A 26,005-nucleotide genomic window follows, 5' to 3' on the forward strand; every position below is an offset into this window, starting at 1 on the left:
GCAATCAGAATCAGAATTCACAGTGTATTATGCAAGTACAAGTGAGAGCATACTGGACTGAGTGTGAGAGCATAGAGATCATTATGCTCTTACATGCTCTTTGTCCACCGACTAGAATATATGGAAACAATTAATGCACTTCATTATGGCTTGTCAATCAAAATTCGGATCGACCGTAGTTCAGCGTGGCACTCCTTTGTTGTATCAAAAGCGGGAGAGTTGAGGTCAGAATATTGCTAGTCATTTTCGGTGGAACTTTGTACTTGAAACTAGGCGAGGAGTGTGTCTCTGCGCGATAAAACAGTGCAATTGCCATCAATATTTAGCTTGCACCGAAGGACTTGGGTTAAATCTCTCTCATAAATTTGAAATGGAAGTAGAGAAAGAAGGGATATGTAAAAAACACACTGAAATTCAACAACATACCCACCATGAACATCCCTTTCCTTCTATGCTCTGGTAATATGTATCAGATATGCCTACTTGTTATTGACAGTCAATGCTTTCTTGATTAATAGCATCTTACCAGAATTGGAGCTTACTCATACCAGATATAGGTTACGGTTACAATGCAATGCAAGAACAAAAAAATCATTTCACATTAATCTTAGATTAATTTATTGTTTAATTTCCCTCCCCAGTTATGAAGTTAGTCATGACTGAAGCTTTTAGTTAAAAATCGCCATATTTTCAAGACAAAAATAACATTTTAGTGCCGATTGTGGTTAATGTCAGATTCCAGGAATTGACTGGAAAGTCTCTAACTTGTCCAGCTGGAAAGATCCTTAGTTACAGTGAACTTTGTCAGATCGTTTCATCAGATGATTCTGATCATTTGGAAATGTAACAATTGTTAGGAGTTAATTTCAAGTCAAATGAAACAATTAATAGGAATGAAAATTACATTTTAATCAAACAGACACATTATGATGAACAGTATGATGATGGATGAGGAAGATACACTAATATACATTCACAACCAATTGTTATCAAACGGTTACTGTTTCTGATGGAAACTGTAGTCACTAGCAATTTTTCTAACAGAAAAATATTATTTTTAAGGTATAGTATGATATTCACATGATGAATCAAAGTACCTGTATGTTTCATATTAGCACACACACAAAGTTAACTAATTTATTTATGAAATGAAGAATTATTGTTTATATTTATTTCTTTCATGAATAATGTAGGCCAACAATCACACTGACAGATAATACACTCACAACACTGTCACTGCTGAACTTTTTGATCGGATGGCCTTTCAAACACCAACTTACTCTTTGAAGATTTCTCAAATGGTCCATCTTCAAGTGATGTCTCATGTGACAAATATTTACATGATACCTGAAAGAAAAAGAACAGAGTTTCTTTAGATTATTAGCACAATGAATGGAAATGTTTGTTGATTTGAATAATGATCTTAACAAAATTTTGTGTGACTGCTGCTCTTTTTGTGTGACTGCTGCTACAGAATTTTTAAGTGGGCAGATCTAAGCATACAGGTATTGTGATAAGTAGTAGTATTAGTATTTAGGGGAGGTGACCAACAGCTGAGGTTATTTGCGCCATAGGGGATGGACAGGTAGGGATGAAGGGTGGAGAGAAACCTGGCGTCAGCATTAGCCTACTCTTTACAAAAGGCGCCAAGGGGTCCACAGCTTAACATCCCATCCGACGGACGGCGTACTCACTCAAAGTGCCCTCTACAAAGTACCTCAAGTAGGGATTGAGATTCCTCTGGAAAATATTCAACATCGCCGGGATTTGAACCCGGACCCTCTGGGTGGGAAGCCCGGTATTGTGATAAGTAATTAAGTTTCAGGTGAATGAAGAGAGAGGTTAAAATGTACACAGTGATTGCCTTTCAATGGCTTTAGTCCATCAGGAAACTCTCCAAAGAATATAGTCACACTTCATAAAATAAAACGATTTGGATCATATTAGGAACCATTTAAAACATTGAACTGCTTTGATAACAAGGAAGAACAAATTCATTCTCCTTTGGACTCACAACATCTGAGCTATTTGGGATTGAGGCTAGAAGGAGTTAGAAATAGAGGAAGAAACATTGAGTGGGCAGGAAGAAGAGACAATGACAGTCTAGCGGAAGTTGTCTTATAATTATAGGGTCTAAACCTGAATTGTTTGACTGCTAATCTCATAACCAGCAAAAATCCAGACTAAACCCACTCCAGAAGTTGCACTACCTGCCATTTTATTCTACTCCCCCTTTTTGGTAAGAAGGAAGTCAAAAGGGTCACAATGCTATTGGCACCTGGGCTCTAGAAGGGAGGTATTTAGAAGGCGAGAAGAAATGGTGGAAAAGATTGGGCCAAAAAGCTCTTACAAAGAGTAGAGAGTTGACTCAAACTTTGACACACATAGACATAAGAAAACTTAAGTGAAAAACTTATTAAGAAGCAAATTTTTGAATGATAAGAAACATCAACAAAGCAAAATGATAGACAGAGATTGGAAGCTATTGAGTTTTGGTTTTGGAAAAGAATGCAAAAGGTAAAATAGATCTAAAGAGGAAACAAATGAATAAGTCCTAGTCATAGTGGGGGAGGGGGAGGAGTGATGGGTTGGGATGAATCCTAAGGAGGCAGGAAAGATTGGTGCTGGGCTATGTCATTAATGATGGAATGCTCAAGACTGTAATAGAAGGGAGAATGTTGGGTAAGTAAGGAAGGGTGAGGAAAAGGATAGGCCTGCTGAACCAAAGAAGTGGAAGTAGACGGTATGCAGAATTGAAAAAGGGTTTATAGTCGTGCTGAGTCATCTTAGGTGAGGGCTAGAGATCCAGCAGTCAACATGCCCATCTAAAGCCTTTTTTCCAGGGATTTACCAAATTACTACACCTAGAAAGAAAATATTTTTATGCTATTTTTTACTCTCTTTATGGTTGACAACCTTGATTTGGTAGAAGGGGCATTCTGATGACCCTTAGAACAGTTCTGGTGGGAGCAATGATATCTGCTCATAGTAGGGTCAACTATATCAGATAGGTTGAACAGAAATAGTTAGACAAAAAGTAGACTTCATAGAATCTGTTCCTCAATGAGGCAGCTGCAGAGGCATCTGAGCCCGGCAGGGTTGCAAATTGAGTGGTGGTGGCACATCAAAAGCAGTGTTGAGGAGGGTAATGGATAATCACCTCATATATTCATCCCAAGACTAACATGATGGATGCTATAATGAAAATGAGTCCTGACAACTATGGGTCTCAGCCCCATTGACCATGTGTTATGCCCAGCAGTGAGTGAGGCAAATCATCTGTGGCCGTCATATCACAAAATCCTTGCAAAGCAAAAGTAACAGTAGTAGCATAGAAGTAAGATCTGGTGCTTTCCCGGCATATTTGATTCGTGAAGGATTCTCGGGTCTTCCACCGGGTCAAGGGTTCCATATTGGCCGACGTTTCGATGCCCGACTCGTGCATCGAAACGTTGGCCAATATGGAACCCTTGACCCGGTGGAAGACCTGAGAATCCTTCACGGAGTAGCATAGAAGACTCAGAAAGGGACGATATTGGGGAGAGGAATGTTAGAAATGGAGAGAGGAAAAATTTTTAGGGCTGTGTGAAATGAGATGGAAGGATAATGGGGATTTTGGGAATGATTTTAATAACAACAGAGGGGAAGAAAGCCTACAAGGCATGGCATTCATATTAAACAAAAAGGTAGGAAGAAGGGTGGTAAACACCAAGCAAGTGACCGGTAGATTACATTTAATAGAAGTGAAAGCTGAACCAATGAACTTGTTCATTGTTATGGTCTATGTGCTACAAAACAACCATAGGGAGTAAGAGTCAATAGGGTAAATGACCAGTAAGATGGGTGTTTTATAAATAATAAAGGGTGTTCCTGGATGGAAATATATGATAGTGATGGGGATTGGAACACAATGATAGGTAAAGGAAGAGATGGTGGTTAGGTGAGGGACTGTAGTTTAGGAGCAAGGAATGACCACCGAGAGAAATCAATTGATTTCTGCAAGAGAGAGGGATTATTCATCACCCACACGTGGTTTAGACACCGCAAAAGGCATAGGTATGTATGGAAAATGCTAGGTGACTCAGAATGGTATCAGTTAGACTATACATTATGGCTTAGTTCAGATATAGGAAAAATGTGATCAATTCACAGTTTTCTTGGAGTGGATGTGGACTCAGGTCTCAATTTAGTAATTATGAAATGCAGTATTATGTAGGTACCCAGAAATATTGTCAATATACTCATCTTGAATAGGTTGATAGCTATTGGCTATAATAATTTCTATTTAATTTTTCGAAAGAACCATTATAAGCCTTCTAGGATATAAAAGAAGTTCAACATGGAAATTAAGATGCCTTAGTCATTATTTCAAACATCCCGGAAATAATGAAATATAGGACAACTCAATAAAATCATTTTCTAATCTATTGATAATGATACATTCAATACTGCCATCTGGAAAATTTGTACAATATTATAATGAAATGGATTGTTAATTAAATCAATGAACACAATTTTATAAAATGAATAATTCATTTCAATTATTTGCTAGCATGCTTGCTTATTTAAAACCAACTCCAGCTTAAAATTTTATTTAATCAACAACATTTGGACAAAACGACATTGAATGTTATTTCTGGTATTAAAGAATGCAATAATTAGATGAATGTCCAAAAACGATGAAAGTAATTACAGATGTTGTGCATGTATTACGAAAGCATGAGTAGTGAAAGTCAAATGATTGACTAAAGCAAAAATAATATTTATTTGAGCCGAAACTCCAACTAAAAAGAGAGCTTTAACTATCAAATTATAGTATAGCTTCTTTTTCTTACCACGGTATGCTTATCATGGATACTCACTGTCATTGCCATCCACACAGAGAAAATGCCATGGTGTTGCATCAGAGTAGAAAGTAATATGTTTTCCTCAAACACCTATTCATAAATATTGTACAAAGCACATTGAGCCATGCAGAAGGAAGATGGATAAATCCATTGTTGCCACCCCAAGAGTCATGCTGGACAGCGGCCTGCTTTTCTCCTATTCACAAAAGAAACAAAGAAGATGCTGATTATTTCAATTTCACTGGAATATTTCCCATTTGTCCACGACAAATATTAAAATTCCAGATAAAAATTTCAGTGGTTTTGTATTTTCACAGTTAAAATTTAACAAAGGAAATCAAATGTTATAAGAGTTAATTGATGCTCTAATCCTATAATATTTAACTGTTGTATTGGGGGAAACTCTTCATTACAAATGATCAAATGATACCTTAAAGGTCATGGCATTTTGATTCTTGAATTCCAATATATGTCATAATATTAAGAAGACATTAAAATATTTGGACTCATAAGTCCAAATAAGCAATATTTTATAAGTAATGAATCAATAAAATAATTAATTTTTTCTTGAGCAAAACTGCATTTGGAACAAAAGAAGCACGTATGTAAACATTCATTTGACTCAATAAAATGTAAATTGAAAAGATTTATAATTACTAACTTAGAATAGATAAGAAAAATATAAATCACGAGTTTCTCATTGAATTTTTTAAATTGAAAGCTTGGAAATACGAAAGAATTCAGGGTGACTTGATTATTTTGAATAAAATAATTATTTTACATATTAAGTGCTCTGAATTGCTGGAGCACATTAATATGAGAATACCTACAAAAAATTGAAATGTATTCATATAACTTTTCTAAGATATATTTGATAAATTGATACGGAAGAAACAGAAAAGAGGACACAGAAGAGGATTTAAATACAACAAACTATTGATTATCCATGCTAGTGGATGCGCAATGAAGTACAGGTAATTAAAAAACATAGATTATGAAAAATGCAAAAAATATGATCATGGTAAAAGCAGATATATGATGGAACTCTCCTTTTTCATTCCTTGTGATTAATTTGCATTTTTTTAGTAGTAGAAAGAATATTGTTTCCATTATTTAGCCGTTTCATAAGTGTGGGATTGTAGTTTTACAAGAACACTGTATATTCATCAGGAAACTAAACCAATCACGTAGCCAGAAAAAAATGAATGACTGGAGAAGGATGAATTTGACGAAGCATTGCTGATATGTATTTTTATTCATTGTATGATACAGATTAAAATAATGATATGTATATTATAAATGAACCTTTTGCAGCTCAGTAAAACTATGTATTTGCTTGTCTTAAAGGAGAATATGGAATCTCCGGGGATAGGGAATGAGAGGGAAATGATAATGCAACAGAATAGATAGTACACAAATGTTTAAATTAAAACTATTGAAAAATTTTGATTTTGGGAAATTGAAAACTTATAAGGAAGACAAGCTATTTTGAACTTGTGTTTGTCATCAATCATATCAAAGTTTCAAAGAAATATTATTATCTTTAAGATTATGGTTTTGTTAAAATTTCAAGGTACTAGGAAGAGAATAGTATGAATTACGCGCAAATAACCCAAAAAAGGATAATCAAGAGTTTACTGTAGTTAAGGACTTGGAATGCTACGATGATGTTTAGGACAGGAAAATAAGAAATTAAAGTGGGAGATGGAGGGGGAAATAGTTATTGAAGAAAGTGGTAGAACAATAGATTTGATATCACACACAGCTACATAGGTTTTCACGATAATTGATTAAAAATGGAGGGTAGGCGAAATGCTTACTTTAGGGGATGATCAGTTTGGGCTTAGGAAGTGGAGAGGCATATGTGATGTCATAGCAGTGATAAAGTCAATGGCATAGTATAGAGAGAACGTCATCACATATGGTATCAGCATTTACGCACTCAGAAAAAATGTGAGTGTGGATGATCTGGAGACAGGAATGAATTTAAGTTGGGAACTCTTCAAATCAGTAATCTGATGAACAAGGGATGATGGATCAATAATAGAAACAAAAAATAGGTTCCTGATAAAGAGTAAGACTAAATGCTCAGTATTAGAGTACTAGAGTAGGTTTAACAGTTTACCTATATCGGAAGTATTTTAAACTATGCTCAGTTTAGTAAGGGCATAAGAGGAAGAATTGTTGTAGGCAAAGATTTTACAAGAAGGAAATAGTTGAGGATAATGACATTGAGTATGTTAAGAATTGAGCTGAGGATATTAATAAAAGATTAGTGAAAACAATGATATTGTCCATGGTTTTATGTGGTGAAAAAATGGGATCATTGAAGCAAGATGATAGGTGTGAATAGGAGGCATTTGCAATGTTGCCTAGAAGAATGGACGGAAAGGATAACAAATTAAGGAGATCCAGGCTAGGTGGGAGGTGAGAAAGGATTGTTAGAAGAAATCTAAAGGGGGTAGGCAATAGGCAAGGCTGACTATTTAGATTGTTGATGGAATGTTGAAAACTGTGATATATGTGAAGACAATAGGGAGGTGAGATAGTGGGAGGAAAAGGAATGGAGGTAGAATGTATGTATGCTTAAGAAATAAGAAATATCTCGTATATCACTTACCATTCAATACATGCACTTGGACCTCCACAAAGGAGAATACTGATATAGCACAGGTATATACCCCACTGTCCAAAGTTGTGGCACGTGGGACTATCAGTTGGCTCTGCGATTCTCCAGCAGTTGCATCACTTAAAAAATGACAATATAAGAAGGCGTTTAATTCAGCAACACTTATTGGACGAATAAAATGACATAATAATTCATTATACTGGCCTACCATTCATATTAATGATTTGGAGGCAAATCGCTTAAAAAAGTGAGGTATTAAAGCTAAGAAAATTATATAACTACGGGTAACTCTTGAATAAAATATCACACTTGCTAAGTGTGATATTTTATTGATTGCTATGGTTTCTAACCCTTCATTTTACTTGAATTCTCATGATAGTTTAGAAATTAATTATCAAATGATATTTAAGTAACAGTTGTAGTGATTAAGTTAAGCTTTCTCATTCTATTTGCATTACATTATCAACAGGATTCTTCTGCAGAAAAAAATACTTACACTCCGAAATTTTGGAGGTTTTAAAGGAACAAGATCACGTATATACAATGTCAAAGGCATCCGTAGTCGTGCGCGATGCGATTTCTGAGTGTAAGAGAAAGTCTCTATAGCTTCACTGGCTAAAGCACTCGGCCGGGCATCGAGGAATCCGGGTCCAAATCCCGGTCAAGGGGAATGATTTTTGCACTCTGAAATATTTGCATTATAATGCATATTAGCGGATGACTCCGTCAAAAAGTTATTGTCACGGCATTTAATGCAGTTTCTTGGAATCAATATCAATATTTCAGTTCATATGGATTGGGTATAAGGCTAGTCTCGGAAGTGATTGATACAGAACCAATATACAAAATAAAAACCAATTGAATTCGCGCAATTGTTCTGCATTGATGCCTTGTTATCTCAAAATTGATCACATACCTCTCTTGTATGAAAAGAGTACTGATATTGGAGTTTTGTGCATGAATTGCCTGCTTCGAGGCAATTTCTACTTCCAACCACATCGACCGGCGAGATGGTAAGTTAGGAGTGGGAGATAGGATCGGCTATTCAAGGTGGACTCTGCCTAACAGTCAAACGGGCTGATACGAATAAGAATGCTATTCAAATCTGTCCAATGAGTCTATATAATGCTTGGTTTAAATTTCCTAGCAAACTGGGCATTTATGTTTTCATAATAGTACCCAAGTCTTCTGGACATGGAAGAATTAGATGAGAAGGAAAACTAAAATTTATGAATTGAATTAAGTCACACCTCTTGATTTTTGGTGTGATATTTGAAAAAAACCATAGCTTTGGCAAAAAATGGTACTTATTTCTGCCGTTAATGTTTTAAATTATTACAAAACTCAAAAGAATGATGAATTCTATATCCATATGATATTTCAAGGCTTTTTCATTTCCAAAGCTTCTTTTCAAAGTGCTTTCAATTCGAAATCTATTTCAGAATGGGAATTGATCTCTTATTTTGTTGACTTATGGGACTAAATGTGTTTCAGCTCTTAAAATCAGGAGAAATTTGCTGGCTCGTAAGAAATATAGTAATGTTTTAACGACCCTTCAGACACAGGGAGGCACCACTGGCTCATCTTTCGGTCTGTTAAGGTTAATTTTTATCCTTTTGTTCTCCGACTCTTCAAGTCACGGCTATGAAATAAGCAGCTAATTTTCAGACACAATTAAATAAAAGTTGGTTAGGCATGAATTATATCGAACCGATTCCCAGCAATCTAGAAGAAAGGAGGAACGCAATGGCAAGTTTTAAGGCCAAGGGCCACCCGAAAATTGTCTCGTTTTCAATGTGGTCGTATATTAATAAAATTGCTGCAAGGGAGATGCATAATATCCGTATTTATAATTTATTTGTTTCTAAAGGGTAGCAAAAAAGTTTCCATCAGACCAATTAAAAGATTAAAATGGTAAAAAAGGTATAAATATATAGGATAATTACATATTTTTACGTTTCTACGGTCATATTTCTTCGTTGAAGAAAGATAAATGAATATCAGAATGATTTTTACGACGAGGGAATGTGACCGTCGACACGTAAAAATAGACATGCACTTATGCATGTGTGCATGTGTTATATATATAAATGTATATATATATATATATATATATATATATATATATATATATATAGGCGTGTGTCTGTGCATTGTGTTAATAAGTGGCAACACAAAAATAAATAACTTATCCATTTTATTTTCTAAAATTAATATCCACCATACTTGTGCAAGTCAACTTAAGGGCAAATACATTCGTTTATTTAATAATCCGCACGTATTGAAAATCCTCTAAATCCTCGGCGTTTAATACATACTGTGTAGGCCAGTCTGCTATTTATAGGCTAACTAGACATTTTCGATACTGATGGCTGAGAAAGCATTTCCCAAAGGAACCTTGGCCACGATTCCGACAAACTCAAGGGACAGGGAAACAGGTTAGAGTGACAAACATTGAATGGGCCGCTAAAGCACCACATCGACCCTGAAGAAAGGGGCTGACTTGTGGAAGCGTGAATAGTTTTGCCAAAAAGTCGAATGAATCAATGACTTTCATTTAGTTGTCCCTGGATAAAGCCCAATAAATTTTTCATAGGTTCTTTCACCGCGGTTGAGTCATGGAACATTAACGAAAGAGGTGGAGTAAAATTTCTGAAAGTCGTGAAAGTGGCTCCCATCGATGGTTACGTGAAATTGAGAAATGATTATATATCAGCTGAAGAGCAGAATTTAACTAATTAGCTATTGAGTTTATCCTGGAGTGTAGGCAACGCAACAATATAATTGTGTCTAAAACATTGCCTAACGTTTAGGATATAAGAAAGTATAAAGACATTAATGTATACTGACAATTGGGAAAAAGCGTGAAAATATGTTGAAGACACTCGTGTTACTCGAATATTTTTAAGTTTTTTGAGGGTATAAGGGTTAGAGGATAAAATTATTGATCAAATGGAACTTGTAAGTCACTTCTTTCAATCAGTTAAAAATAAAAATAAAACACCATTGGGATAAGCTGAATCTTGAGAATACAACTTTAGTAATGAATGCTATGGAAACTTATATTTACAAATAGTTCGATGAAATAATTTAGAAAACTAAGTGAAAAAAAGGACAATAAATTTAATGAAATACCCATCTCACTAGGTTCATCAAAGTATCCACGACACGACCTAATATTTAATATATTTCTGCACTATTCTACTTTCATTGTCACCAAATGGGAAGACATAAATTATTATTGAATTAGACGGGCTTAACCTAATCCACAAAGTTATATCTCATTAGGAAAAGGTAATTTTTGGAAAAAGCAACAGGTCTCGTTGCTACGAATGTACAGGTCTTCGCAGAGGCAACTGTAAACTAGGTAAACGAACGAATCTGTTTATTTTAAACTTATGAAGGCCAAGTTTTTATAAAAAACATCTGAGAGCAGAAAATGAAAGAATATTAATGATTGTGGCTTAAAAATTGGCCCACTTCCTTTTTCTAGACCTAAGGAGCTAATGGACTTGACAGTTAACGTCAAGCAAATAAGCTCATTTGTCTGGAAGGGCTAATTTTCTTGGCATTAACTGCATTGTTTACTCTAACCATTACCATTGGATGCTTCCTGTAATCTATCTCATTAAAAATACACGTTAAAGTTTATCTAAGCATGAGTTGTTCCGGTAAATTTACTCATGTTATTTAGTAGGCTAGCAACTAAAATGAATGTTTTAAGTAATTACATGTTACCTTATTCCTGTAGTGGTGACTTTGGTTGGGAGAGGTCCATCATCCTTAGTCCACACGACGTGAGATGGTGTCAGGATATTTGTCACACGACATGTCAGCTCGATGGTACTTCCCGTTTTGTAGTAGCGATCATTTACAGCATGACCATGCTCGTCAACCACTTTGAGTTCAGGCGCTAATATGGTAAAAAATATACACTTATCAGTTATTCATAAATAATGATTCTCAAATTATTTAGTCATTATACGGGATATTGTGCATGAAAAAATGATAAAAACACATGTTACTGCTATAATAGTCAATAGAATTGATAGAAACAAATTTAGAGTTCTCTAATTAAAATAGTTTCGCGGGAAAATAGACTACTCGCTTATAAACCGACCGCTAACTTTAATTGTATGCAATTCGTTCGTGGAATGTTACCGCAAATGAGGTGAGTAAAGTTACAGTTCCCTTTCCTTCCTTTACCGCCCTATCACACGAACGGAAGTAATTGAGGAGACATAATTGATTATCGGTGTTCGAAACGAACCATAGCGCTTCAACAGTGAACACCGTCCCGCAAAGGAAAACGCAATCACACATTATACGACGTCCATACCGGCGTTCACTGCGAAACTGCAAAATTCGGTTTAGCAGACTTACCTCCACATTCTTTTCGAAGACACTGCGATCGTTTTATATCGATGGATACTTAACCCTTGAATTCCATGTTGAGAGAAGGGGGTCAATTATGATGGCGTAATGTACACATTCATCACGGAAAGCGTTTTTCATCATCAGAAGCAGGTGCGAGCTAACTAAAACTGTTGCAACGGCTGCCGCTGACGCAATACTGAAATTCAAACAATGCAACTTAACCATGTACAGGGTATGTACCCTAAAATAAAATGAATTAATCCGGCAAAAATATCAAAACAGAGATGAAAATCAAATTAGAAATGACAAAAATTCTTTAAAAAAACACTGTTGTGTATCAACACACTGATGCCAGCGCCTCTGCCAGTCGTGGTACGCTTCTTGGAAGTCTTCAACGGGCACCTCATTCAGGCACCTTGTCACGGCCTCTTTGACATTATCGAGCGTTCCACAATGGTTGCTTTTGCCCTGTTTTTTATTCTTGGAAACAAAATGAAGTCTAGCGATACCTCATCAGGGCTGTAGGGCGGCTTGGGAGCGTTGAGACCTTGTGGTTGGCCAGGTATTTGGTCACGAGGAAGACGGTGCGGGACGGCACGTTGTCGTAGAGCAGTCTCCATTTGGCAAATATCTTCTTCCTTACGTATTGAACTCTTCCACTGCCTTTCGAGGTCTTACACGTAAAACATTACTGTTAACTGTGTGTCCCTGTGGCAAAAACGTTTTGAAGATAACGCCTTTTGAGTCGAAAAGGACAACGAGAAAAATAATACTTATTTTTGGAACAGCCCCTGTTTATTTTTATACATTATACATTATGTTAACAATATATCATGAAATGTTAGCCCAATTTGGTTAAAAAAATATGATCGCTCTCTTTTGATCATGGGAAGTGATAGTCTAGTAGGTAGAGGGCTGAGCTACTGACCAGAGGACTCAGGTTTGAACAAGCTTTGTACATTTATAGGTACCAGATCTTCCTGGGAAATCGTAGAATGTGTGAATTACACCCGCTGTTAATTTAAGTATTCGGTGGTCTTTATCTTATATCTAGGTAGCTCTAGACTCACCCATTAAACCAACCTTCGGGCTTATAACTGCAATGTTTTGAGCAGACCTAGTATATAACACCATCGTGAGATATGGAAAAGTTTATAATTCGACGCGCCCAATAGAGTACGTTTGTTGCACCCAAAAGTATGTCTGCCACGCTGAGAGAGAAAAAGTTTTATAGTGCAGGTTCGTATTATCAAAAAATGAACATTCTATTAGCTCAAATATTAACAGAATTTTTGAAAATAAACTCCATCAATCTGCTTCTCACGTCCTAATAGTGTTGGTACGGAAGGATTAATGGCGTTAGACATTCTGGACCTAGGGAACAAAAAATATTCTCCGTCTTTTATTTCTTCTTGACTCTTGCCCCGGATCACCATATATACGTGTTGGTGTAACACCTGAATTACGTACAAGCTCCTTTCAATTGTATAAGTCTAAAGTTTCTCTTTTTAAGGGTAAAACGGTACAAACTAAGTCCTCAGGGGTACGAATTTTGAAGAGGCTTCAAGCGTTTTCGTAGGAGTTGCTTTGTTTCCTGTCAATTTTACAAAACGTGAGATAATTACATGAAAACAAACTGCCAAATGTTTACTATTTACACTTATTTTTTTAATGACATATTACTAATAAATTTTATATGACAGTTAAAAACATATATTTAATAATAGCGACAACCACTCTTGCAATTTTTCACTAAATAACTGTAATAGCAATAAATAATTTTCCACTTTTGAAGTCTCATTAAGTGGAAAATTGCAAGATTTTTCGTCTCTGTTATTATGGAATGGTTCCACCACATCACGCCTGCATTTATGATGTATAACATATATTAATTTTGTTCTATGTAACACATCGTCACTATGCTATGCTATGTCATCGTCCTAGTAACAGTAAAAATATCATTAACTCTAGAATATCTCGGATTTTAGGAAGAAATGAGGCAAACAATTTTGTTTTTAATAGAATATTCCGATTCTCACTTAAATTGGCTCGTTCATTGATATACAAAGAGGGGTTAATGCACACTAGTTGTGAGTTACGTTCACAAATTTTATGCTTCATAGCAGCAACGAAATCCATCAAAGAGTGTAACACTCTTGTGTTGTGTTATGAAATTACAATAATTACGAGGGTGGCTTGCAAATAGAATTAGATAATTTTTAATATACCATTAGTATTTACCGTTCATGAATGAAAACTCCTTAATTTTTCGAGATAACCATTTTTATTTTTCAGCATTGTCTCATTTTTGGCTTATACCTTTCGTCTACTGCTGATGCAGTCTCTACATCTCTTCCAAAATTGCGATTTTCCTCACTATTCAAAATAGATTTTTTTCGAAATCCCCTCCTTTTCCGAGTATAATCTCCTTCCTGTAAGCCATTTATTCACTTATTGAATAAAATACAGCCGTGTACATATTTTAGTCTTATTAAAACGTAAACATTTTCACACACAGCGATGAAAGTAGTTGAAAAGATTAAACGTCATGTTTATGCTTAAATCACAATAAATAAATAACAAAATAATGCTGATAAATAATTAATAAATACAACACTGTAACCTTTTGGTCACTTTGCTTGCATCTATTTTGCCGACCTATTTAATGGAAACCTCGATGCATGTGCCATCTATCGTTATTATGCTCTTCTCATTCGTGCTAAAATGACGTTTTTCACGCTCGTAAATGTCTCTTCGAATGACTGACCATACCGACTACGAAACATGAGTACATAAAATTCTGGCTCGCTTTATTGCCACCGTCGTCAGAAAAGTGGAACATCGACGAATTCGAACACCATTCGAACTGACATATTTATGTCCCTGACTGCCAGCAAACGTTCCGAGTGTGCTGCAAGTAAACATTCTCCGCCGAGCTCCCTCACTGTGCTCTAGAGATAACAGCGCAGGCTTTCCTGTTCCCCAAACCCTATCTAAATTTGCAGAACCGTAAAATGCTTCACATTTATCTTTTGTCGCTAACCCGTAAACCGAAATGTAATAAAGTTTCAATAGCTCAATCCATTCATTCGATTTCCGATCTTGCAGCAACCTATAAAGGAAGGTACTCAAACCTATGCTAATTATATCCCAAATAGATCCATCCACCAATGTTATTAGAACTAAAAACCGCGAGGAGTGATTAACGGAAGCCGAATACGATTATTTGATTTCCGTTCTTGCGGGATTTCTACTAGGAAATCGCAAACATCAGTGCACTTCGCTCAGAACAGGCTCCTATTTATTTTAATTTATCTCCTAAAGCTTAAAATTGAGTATTTGATTATTCATAAATGTCTCTGTAACTACAGTTTACTTATTAGAATTTATCCAGGCATTTTAAAACTACGCCACCAAAGTTGAGTACGTAGCGAAAGGGTAACGTGGATACGAATTCTTATCCGCGCTCAAGAGAGATTTAGCAAGTGTATTTACTAAAGAATATTTGAAAAATAACAGTCGAGGGTGGTTTATTCGGGTTTTATCTTTTAAATATAGGCATTAGTATGCGGAAACATTCACTAATGAATTTTTTCACCCATTATAAAGAGACTGTAATAGAGATTGTGAATGATAATCCACCATAGAGGGGTGAACCCAAAACAAGTAATATAGGAGGAGGTAAAGGATACACTGTTAAACGGAATGAAGGAAAGGAGAATGCATGCGGAATTTAAGAACATCTTATTGTGCAGTTTGGTATCTGTTGCGCCTGTCAGGCAAAATTTAGAAATATAGGGGTTTTAAGTTTGTGTCTATTTTAAACGGTAGACTATCATATAATAACATTGAAATGACAGAGCAATAGTAATGCAAACACAAAAAGTAATTTCCACTTAACTCGTTTAGAGAATTCAAAACTACTCATAAGATTGTATAGTGTATCCATTCATTTATAGAGGGATATTTCATGTCAAATAAAATGTAAAGAGTAAAGTGATTTTCGTTAAAGTCAAATTGATGATCTCTCTACTTGAATTAAATAAATTATTCTACATTAACGGCCAATCTAACGGAGGATGCTGGCAGTATCAATGTGCGCTGAAACAGAATACATCTAATAGGGTGAATTTAATTAATGTGCATGATTTACGATGGGTCTAATATATTTCAATATTATCCTTCCGAAATATCTTTTCACACAATCAGAGGCGCTACTTATTTTACTTCTAGAAAGTTACATTGAACGTGAGTACATGCGTTCGCTTCATAAGAGACCATACAAACTTTGGAAGTCAATGTCCTGGGAGAATTAAATAGAGGTAATTTCACTTTCCCGCTAGACTATACCCGCTTTTGAATGTGAGCCTTTCCGCCACAACCGTCTTGTGGATTAACCGTCTGGTGGATCAATCACTCTTTCGGAATGGCATTCAGCTTTTGCCAGCGTATTTGCTGCCAGAGGAGTTTTCGAGTTACTGGCCATATCAATCTTAAACTAAGTTGATTTGAGACGTTGGAGTGGCCTCGAATATTGTGCATTTATTTCTTTCGAAAACATTCCTTAAGCCACCGTTAGAAATATAAAAAAATATGGACATTCAAATTGGTCTAAATCACTCAGAGAAGAAAACAACAATGACTTAAACAAAGAAGGTAAGAAAACCGTAATGCAAGTATATTGTTTTTTTAAAATGTTTTAGAAGAATTTATAATCAAATAATTGGACAATGGACAATCAAATGAAAGAAACAGTGATGACGTTCGATGACAGCTTCTTTACAACGCATTTCCAATTGAATTATAAGCTTCTATTTATTCAGTGACCTGCAGTTAGCATCGGTCGTCATTTGTAGCCTATACAAGATATTTATTCGGTCCCTGGACTGATGAATAGCATTTAGAACCGCTTCTTTTAACTCTCTCTTTATTTAACTTAAATTTATTATCAATTATTAATGTGATTGTACACCGATAAAGTAATTTTCCATGAGAACTTGTGGATTTGTCTTCACTCTTTTTTACAACCTGGTATTTTCCCCCTCAGTACAGTTCAACTCAAGTCGGTGACCTATAATCTGGAGTAAAGGTCTTCAAATAACTACAAACTTTTTCTCAGAGTCTCCTAGTAGCATTTGAGCTTGCTTTAGAATATACGTACCAATTAGGCTGTATTCACTTACGGTATCAGGAAACACGCTTCCAAATTTCGTTGGCAACAAAAAATCATTCATTAGACATGGAAAAGGCTGCATGGTTCCGCATATTGAAGGAGTACCTGATTCATCGCATTCATTCCAAATGTGCTGGTCAAGGAAAGGCGAATAATTCCAACAGAAAGTCTAATGTATCTATCAATAACTTCTAATTAACTCTAGATCTTAGTTAACCGACTGCTGAATTTCCAAATGGCACTCTTGGAGGGAATATGTCTTGGAACTCTTGGGAAAGAAGTGAAGGTAAACTTTGTGAAAGGAAATCTAGTGGCGCTTCTCGAGCTTTGAAGAGGCTCTTGAAAATGAATGCTCGTGGAAAATTTCTAGAGAGAGTAGGTTATTAAGTGAATGATGGTGTAAAGATAATGAAACATTTGAAATAGGTATACCTCATGATATGAAATTAGCTTTAAATACCGCATCTTATCATCCTTATTCATTGAAAATGCTAGCGAGGGGCATAAAAAATCAAATTACGCACAAAAATCAAGTTAACTACATTTGAAGTCACGTTGGATAACAATAAGTCATACATTAACGTTCGTTTTTATTTTTCAACCGTTTTTCTCTGCAGAAAATAGTACGAACCAACTTTTTTCTACATCCTTAAAATATAAACATGGAAATTTTTATTCGTTCCTAAGCTGGGTTTTTTAATGGCTCATAAATGAGTTTTAACAACCCAATTCCACTCCCGTAGTAACTGATGCTTGAATTTTTTTCTAGATTCAGTGAAAATGGTATTTCTTCAGACCAAGAGGGGCAAAGTTTTGAAATTGTATTCTCTTCCATCCATAGTAAGAGTGTTTTCATCTACATACATTTCTCATCTATCAAAAATAATAACCCTAATACTCGTCTAGTATTCCCATCATCTCTCAATTTCATTCGCATATTTAGCCTTTTTTTTGAAGCAACACATAATTCTGTTTTTGAGCTATTTGGGGACGTTGCATTGGGAGCGGGATAACATTAAAAATTCAGAGAAATTAAACGAAATTTATGTTGAATAACGTAGCTTCGGCGTAAATTTCTGAATTCTATTAATTAAATTGAATGGAAATGCAAACATGTTGATATCTCACGCAATGTTTACTTGGCCCAAACCCGGGTGTTACACGAAACGCAAGCATCAGTCGTCGTTTAGGCACCAAATTAGGCGCGGAATAGTCAAATGTATGTTAACGTTAATAAATGTTTAAAAAATACTCTTTCATATAATGCTAGGTGTAAAGAAACAGCTTTAATTAACCCCTATGATATTCTGTGCATAACCATTTTTGATGATATAACCTGGAAAAGGTAAGCCTATTAATAGAATCAAGGCCTTGGTACTTTTCAGCATCATTGTTACCGCATCCGTTGCAGCCAACTTTCCCTTAATGAGTTAAAATATGCAATATAAAAAAATCGCCGCATGATTCTTAATTCAGGAAATACTAGGCATGAAAACGGTTATCAACCCGATGGTCGGTTTGATAGGTGATAGTAGTGTACATCCTACTCAATCCAACGGCGTAGGAAATTCACATATACATATTTAAAGAACAGCGTATAAAAAAATCATGTGGAAAGAAACGATCTTTAATTTAATAGATAAACAGATACATAGCATATCAAGGCCTAATGCCCTTAACGCAGGGGCTAATAAGTATCCACTATTAATATAAATAGGTTTATTGACATTTATATTATTTAGACAAAACAAATAATGCATTCACAGGAAGTTATTTTGATACAACATATATAAAATAATGCGAAGTCATTTGCATCACATTTAAAAATGTATTCATGTCATCGTAAATTGAAAGTCTGTTAGGGTTCTGCTGAATTTTGAATAGCTGCTTAAAACTCTATGAATATATTTTCTTGTTTATATCCTCACTTGTGAAGGTGCACTGGTGGGTAAGGGGTCACTTTTGTTCCCAGAGAGCTCTTCACTTAGACTTTGTGGGCAAAGGGAACACTGGGAGAACCCTTTCATTCGTCTCGTTCCACTCCATCCCTCCACCATACTTTCCCTGAATGCCTACTCTCCATCCTTCGCTTCCTCTCTCACTCCTTCACTCTACTCTCAGAGGCTCTCGTGCTCACGTACGAGCCAGTGCACGAAGGTTGTCCTATGCCAGAATGCACACGGCTGTCCTTATTTAGACCGTCCATTGTAGGTACTGATTTGTAGTTTGAGATATAAGGATAATTTTAAAAACGATTATATAGTTTGACTTCAAATCGACCGATAAGTGTCTTTGACTTTCAAGCACACCCGCTCCTATTTTCTCATCTGTCAAATGGCGTCAAATTCAGTCGTTAAATATTTGTATAAACGTAGAAAAAACAAAGATCGATTTAATGAAACTGAAATAAAAAATGAAAATCACATCCCTCTTGCACAGGTGTAGATAGAAACTTGAGGTTCTGCTCTCATGTGAACGAAGGCGGGGTTTTCTAGTCCACGTTTAAAATTCAATGGAGATAACAATCATTTCAGTTGAATCCAATCAAATTATAATGAAGTCACTCACATGCCCTGCAAGGAACCTAGATGCAAAACATGTCCTATTTTCAAAACCTGAACCCCATCCCTCTCCCACCCGCTTTTTAACTCTCTTCCACCTATTTCCTACTTCTCATGTACTTCCAGCAATGTAGTTTACTTTATGAAGTGTCAAATATGCCTTGCCTTTTATATTAGACAGTGTACCAGACCCTTAAATATTAGAATCAATAACCACCGGGCCTCACGCTAAAATTATTTCCTGATTGGGATATTCCCAATCCCAAAACACGCCTCCGAGCACAACACTCCTTTTGATAAATGCTATAGTGTCTCCATTTTAGCATACCTCCCACCCTTTGACCCTCTGCTCAAACTCAAAACAATAGAGCAGGCGTCTATCTGGATCCTTGATTCCTGGAATGAACCAGGTATCAGACACTAATTACCCCAATCTTCACAAATTTTAAATCCCCCTCCGCTCCCAAAACCTTCCATATTATTCCCACTCTTCCAAAAATTCCCCTCCCAACTCTTCTCCTCATTAACCTTTCCCCAACTTCCCCTTCCATCCAGCGTCCCCGGTCCCTTCTATCATCACCTTCTCCTCAGTTCCTTCCTTCTCTACCTTGAGAAAGGTGTGGGGGAAAGGGGAAAATTCGAAAACGTGTGAGTTTCTTTTCTTTTTTGTGATATATATATATATATATATATATATATATATATATATATATATATATATATATATATATATATATATATATATATATATATATATATAAATATATAAAATATATACATATGAATATATATATATATATATATATAGATATATATATATATATATATATATATATATACTACCTTAATCAAAAAGTTCCCGGAATAACCACCGTGTGGCGCTCCCATCGTTCCGATTTGAGTTCTGTTTTTTTGTTAAATTGGTACATCTGTTGTTGATATTCCCTTTAAATCTTAGTGTCATAACTTGACATTTGCAAAAGTTACGTAGCCAAGAGTACATCTATCTCTGTGTGTGTTGGCGATTTTTTACAATTGCAGAAATGGATTTAAATTTGCAACAACGAACTTGTATTAAATTTTGCGTAAAAAACGGATTTAGTGGCGCACGGACGTTGGAAATGTTGGAAAAGTGTTTCGGCAACGATTCTCTAAAAAAAACGGTCGTTTACCAGTGGCACGAGCGGTTCAGAAGTGGTCGTGAGTCAATCGAAGATGATGAACGCAGTGGCAGACCATCGACATCGAAAGTCGGTGAAAAAATTGATAAAGTAAAAGAAATGTTGGTCAATAACCGCAAATTAACCATCAGAGAAATAGCGGAGGACTTGAACGTTGCCTATGGATCCGCCCAAGACATTGTGGTTAATGATTTGGGTTTCCGTCGTGTAGCATGCCAAAAGACCTCAATTTCATGCAAAAAAGAGACCGTGTTGACGTCGCAAAAGACATGATTTGCGAGGCTGAATCCGATCCCACATTCATCAAAAGGATCATTACTGGAGACGAGACGTGGGTTTATGAGTACGACACGCAATCCAGACATCAGGCAAGTGAATGGCGTTCACCAAATGAGCCGAGACCAAAAAAACCACGTCGTTTTCAGTCAAAAAAGAAGGCAATGCTGACGGTTTTCATGGATTACAACGGTGTAGTGCATCATGAATTTTTGCCAGAAGGCCAGACAGTAAACAGAGAGTATTATTTGGGCGTTATGAGACGTTTGCGTGAAGCAATTCGCCGAAAGAGACCAGAAATGTGGGCAGAAAACTCGTGGATTTTGCACCATGATAACGCACCGTCGCACAGTGCTATCATTATTCGTAATTTTTTGACGAAAAATGCAACAAATACCATCCAACAGCCACCGAATTCACCTGATTTGGCTCCCTGTGACTTCTTTCTGTTCAATCGAGTTAAAAAACCATTACGGGGAACGCGTTTTAGCAGCCGAGAGGAAGTAATGGAAAAATCGCAGGAAGCACTGATGGACATACCGAAAACCGAATATAAAAAATGTTTCGAGGATTGGATCAAGCGCTGGCATAAGTGTGTTGCAGTCGATGGGGATTACTTTGAAGGGGACAATATAGATTTAGATGAATAAACTTGTATTTTTAATTTTCTGAATAAATTCCGGGAAATTTTTGATCAAGGTAGTATATATATATATATATATATACACACATTCATGAGTGACTCCTCATACCCTGAAGTGAGTTGTTTTCGTTTGCGTAATCTTTCTTAAAAAACACCTATTTAATCTATCCCATTTGTATTGTGTGTGCATCAAGCATTAATGAATGACTTAGGTGTGGACTGTATATTTTATATACATATATATATATATATATAAATATATTTATGTATGAATATATATATATATATATGTATGAATATATATATATATATATATATATATATATATATATATTCATACATATATATAAATATATATGTGTGTATATATATATATATATATATATAACACTTTTTGAAAGACTCACGGACGTGAATAATAATGTATAACACTTAGCACTAGTGGACACAGACAAAAACACAGAAACACACAAAAAAAGAGACTCACTATTTTTCGAATTTTCGGTGGTCGTTGCCACCTTTATCAAGGAGGAGAGGGACAGAACTCAGAGGGAGTTCTGTCCCTCTCCTCCTTGATAAAGGTGGCAACGACCACCGAAAATTCGAAAAATAGTGAGTCTCTTTTTTTGTGTGTTTCTGTGTTTTTGTCTGTGTCCACTAGTGCTAAGTGTTATACATTATATATATATATATATATATATATATATATATATATATATATATATATATATTTATATATACATAAACGCATCTATATGGCATATGTTCTTGTAATAATAATACCAACACTATGCCCATAAATTGTTCAGTCCTCAACCATGTCAAATGAGTCTCAGATATACAATGGAAACTATATCACTGATGGATAAATGGATAATAAATATATGACTTCCATAGCTAAACTGCTACTGAGTGGCTAGGATCGAATTGGTTCTGAAAACGAAAATGAAAAAATCTATGGAATATTATTTTTGTATATTTTGTCCCTGAAAATGCCAATATACCAATTTTTAGTTGGTCAATAAAATGAGAGGGTACGAGTTCTTTGAAGAGTATGAAGAACTACATAATTTTGGCCGTCAGTACGAGCATTGGGTGTGAATGACTTTGTGTCCATTGTCGTTAATATAAGCGGAAATCGATAGAGAGAAATTTACTACCGCATTAGCTTAGAGGATTCTATGCATCTAAAACTAAAAACAAGTTTTCCAAAAATATAAATAAAAACTTCAACAAAAAGGGCTTTTTATACCCCGTCATACTGCAGTATGTGAATGTGCTTCATAATACGCCACCCAATTAGTGTCTATTTTGTAAAGAGTTCTAATGTTAATATACACAATTTTGCTAGGGAAAACTTTGATTTCCGACAACCCTGACCTTTAAAATAGCCTTCTGGCTGTACGATATTTAGAAAGTTTATATGAAATTAATTCTAAAATTTTATATGAATGTCTAAAGAAGGCTCTCTTTACAGAATAAAACAATTAAGAAGATACACACGTACTACTTATGACCAACAAATTCTCCTCTAGATTGGAATTTCATGGAAGTAACAGAACTTTTGAGGAATAATATATAAATTTTTTTCTTTTGGTCGTGGTCGTTATGGCATAATTTTTTGTCTCGCATGACCTGATTTGACGTCTCTTTTGTAAGTCACGAGAGTCAGATCGAGAATGACAGATAAACCCCCGCTGGAAAACACGCTTCCTGCTTTCGGCATTTAAATATATCTAAGAGTAAGATTGGTTCAGCGTCTGATTTCAAAACTGCGTCAATGAATGAGGGCTATGTTGCTTATCAAAGAAAACAACCGCCCTTTGCTCTAAGATATTCTGTTACTTAAGGTTTATGCTTGAGAAATCATCATGGTTTGCTTCATTCATCCGAGACTTTGATGGGCATAAGTTAAATATCAACATGAAATGCAACTCTTGTAAACTACTAATAAATGAAACTATACCACAGAATACGAGATGAATCAAGGGATAACCTTAAAAATTATAACAATTTCAAAACGTGGAGTCACTGTCCTCTTTTGTCGCAGCAGTGACAACCGTGGTTTCAAAAATGTTCACATTTGTCTGCACGATGATAAGATTTAGATTTCACAAGAGATTTTGCATTGGTCAAGAAAACCTAAATTTCTGTTATGGTTTCCGAATTTCAAATATCTAAAATATTTGTCTCAATATTATCTATTAAGTTCCCTCAAAATCTTTCGTATTCCTAAAATAAAATAATATTTCTACGGAAATTAATTTTCTAAGTTATACGGTTTTTGAGCACATTTGCCGGCGAATGAGAGCTTTTGGATTTCGCCGAGAAATATATTTGAAGTGAATTGATTATTCTTTTTTACGCTATCCCATTTATTAATTGAAATGAAAATATCCGAAAGGGTTTGAAGAGATGAATAGTTACCGTCAATATATGGTTCATACTGAGGGCAAAACAAACCACTGTTGGTAAACATAAATACAGAAGAGGGAACTGTGTTGCCTTGGGGTGATTGGAAGATATATCAATTTGATGAAATGGTGATCTCTTTAAATCAGAAACGTCACGATCATGATTCCTGCCTTATGGTAAGATGTGATCAAATATATTTCTTGCAAATTTGAAAAACTTTTAACCTTTGATTAATTTTTTTTGGAAAGAAGATGCTAAATGAGACAATGCAATGCAGTCACGAACATTAGAGGCGTATTTTGTCATTCCATACAATTGCTTCAATTCCTATTAATGATAGTTTATCTTATTGTTAGAATCTATATATCTTCGCAAGAGGCCGCAAACAGGCACATGGGCACGTGGCAGGGGGTGTCAGTCAGAGTCAGAAGTCAGAAGACATACATGCAGAAATTTTATTTCATACATGAATTCGAGTATACATTAGCTTACACACAAAAAACCCCTTCACGTATACGTTTTCCTAAGAAAAAATTCAATAAGCGATATGTTTGACTAAATCACTTAATTTTGTAATATAAGATAGTATATGCGGGCTTTTCGGTTCGATATTGTTATGACTGCATATTGTGAGAGGGAGTCGGATCTCCGGGTGAGGACCACTGGGTTGAAATTATCATTCAAGGCAGGCAAAATAGGGATACGAAGCATTAGGACATTAGGGTGAATGTACGAGAAGTTAGAATACGCTAAGATGAAGATGGTTAGAGATAGAGAGTAGACATCATTTGGAGTGAGGGAGATGAAACGGGCCGATGCCGATGATTTCTGGACTGGCGGGAAAGGGTGATATACTAAGGAAATGACATTGAATGGACGTGGGAAATTACATTGAATAGAAAGAATAGACGCATGTAGTTAAACGATGTTGATTTTGAAATACTGATAATCATAGAAAATATAGCGGAAACAAAAAAAGTAGGGAATTTTTTTTGACTCTTTACAGAATAGAAGACTATAGTTTAATAAACCTACAGTCAAATATCTTGAAGAAAAGAAGGCACTAATAAGTTGGATCCAATAAAAAAAAACAGCTACAAGAAGATACCATAGAAAGAAATAATTTTAGAAACAAAGTGTTGAAATTAGAGGGAATGCTAGTTAAAAGAGGGAAACTCATAGGTTCAAAAGTTGGTTGTAAGAATTTAAAAAGAGACATACCGGAAAGATTGTACATGTAATATTGGAAAAAAGAAAAGACAAAGGTTCCTTTGAAATTGACCATTGATCACTAGATGGCTCAATCGAACAGAACTGAATAAAAATGGGAAACGTTCAAATAGGTATGTTTGCACGATTGTCTGACTAAAATTTGTGAGCATTTCCACTTCAAATAGAAGTGAACATTTTTCGGGAACGTTCCTTTAAATCAAATGACCGTGGAAAGAATCAATAATACCAAGAAAGCGGAACAGATCTAAACTCAAATGGCTTATTTTTTAAAAAGTAAGGGAAAGTCGAACATTCTTCATATAAGAACATTTTCACTAATAAAAAAGCATGAAATTATTTACCTACAGCCATGGAAATTTAACTAAAATACGATTGAAGAAGTTTTATTTTTTATTTTATTTTGTAATTTTCTTTTTCTTAATTGAAAAATTGAGAAAAATTTTTTTAAACAAAAGTTTTTGATAACTTAATGGGCATATTGCGTTATTGATCCACGACTAATAATGTTTTCATTTTCTCATATCATAGAATGCCAAAGAATCGGGCTCAAAAGTCAGGTATAAAAGTCAGATAATGTCAAAAAGTCAAGTATTTTGCATCTTTTGTATTAAATTATACGAGTCGGGAGAATGAATTTTGTGGAATAGACAACACCTAATATATTTTTCCA

The 26,005-nt window shown here is 35.3% G+C and overlaps 1 protein-coding gene across 2 annotated transcripts in view; it reads right to left on the bottom strand.

The window, feature by feature from the left end:
• Positions 1-986: 986 nt before the first annotated feature.
• Positions 987-26,005, bottom strand: part of LOC139695172 (uncharacterized) — a 593,181-nt gene continuing 568,162 nt past the window's right edge. For both annotated transcript variants that reach the window (XM_071593839.1, XM_071593840.1), the window contains exons 5-8: positions 11,215-11,389; positions 7,468-7,595; positions 4,863-5,043; positions 987-1,347 (exon numbers count right to left, since the gene is read on the bottom strand). In XM_071593839.1, coding sequence (XP_071449940.1) covers positions 4,904-5,043; positions 7,468-7,595; positions 11,215-11,389 — 443 coding nt within the window. In that variant the 3' untranslated portion in view covers positions 987-1,347; positions 4,863-4,903. The remainder of the gene's footprint in view (positions 1,348-4,862; positions 5,044-7,467; positions 7,596-11,214; positions 11,390-26,005) is intronic.

Source organism: Hetaerina americana, unplaced genomic scaffold, assembly GCF_022747635.1.
Source record: "Hetaerina americana unplaced genomic scaffold, ioHetAmer1.1.p SCAF_6, whole genome shotgun sequence".
Lineage (NCBI taxonomy): Eukaryota > Metazoa > Arthropoda > Insecta > Odonata > Calopterygidae > Hetaerina > Hetaerina americana.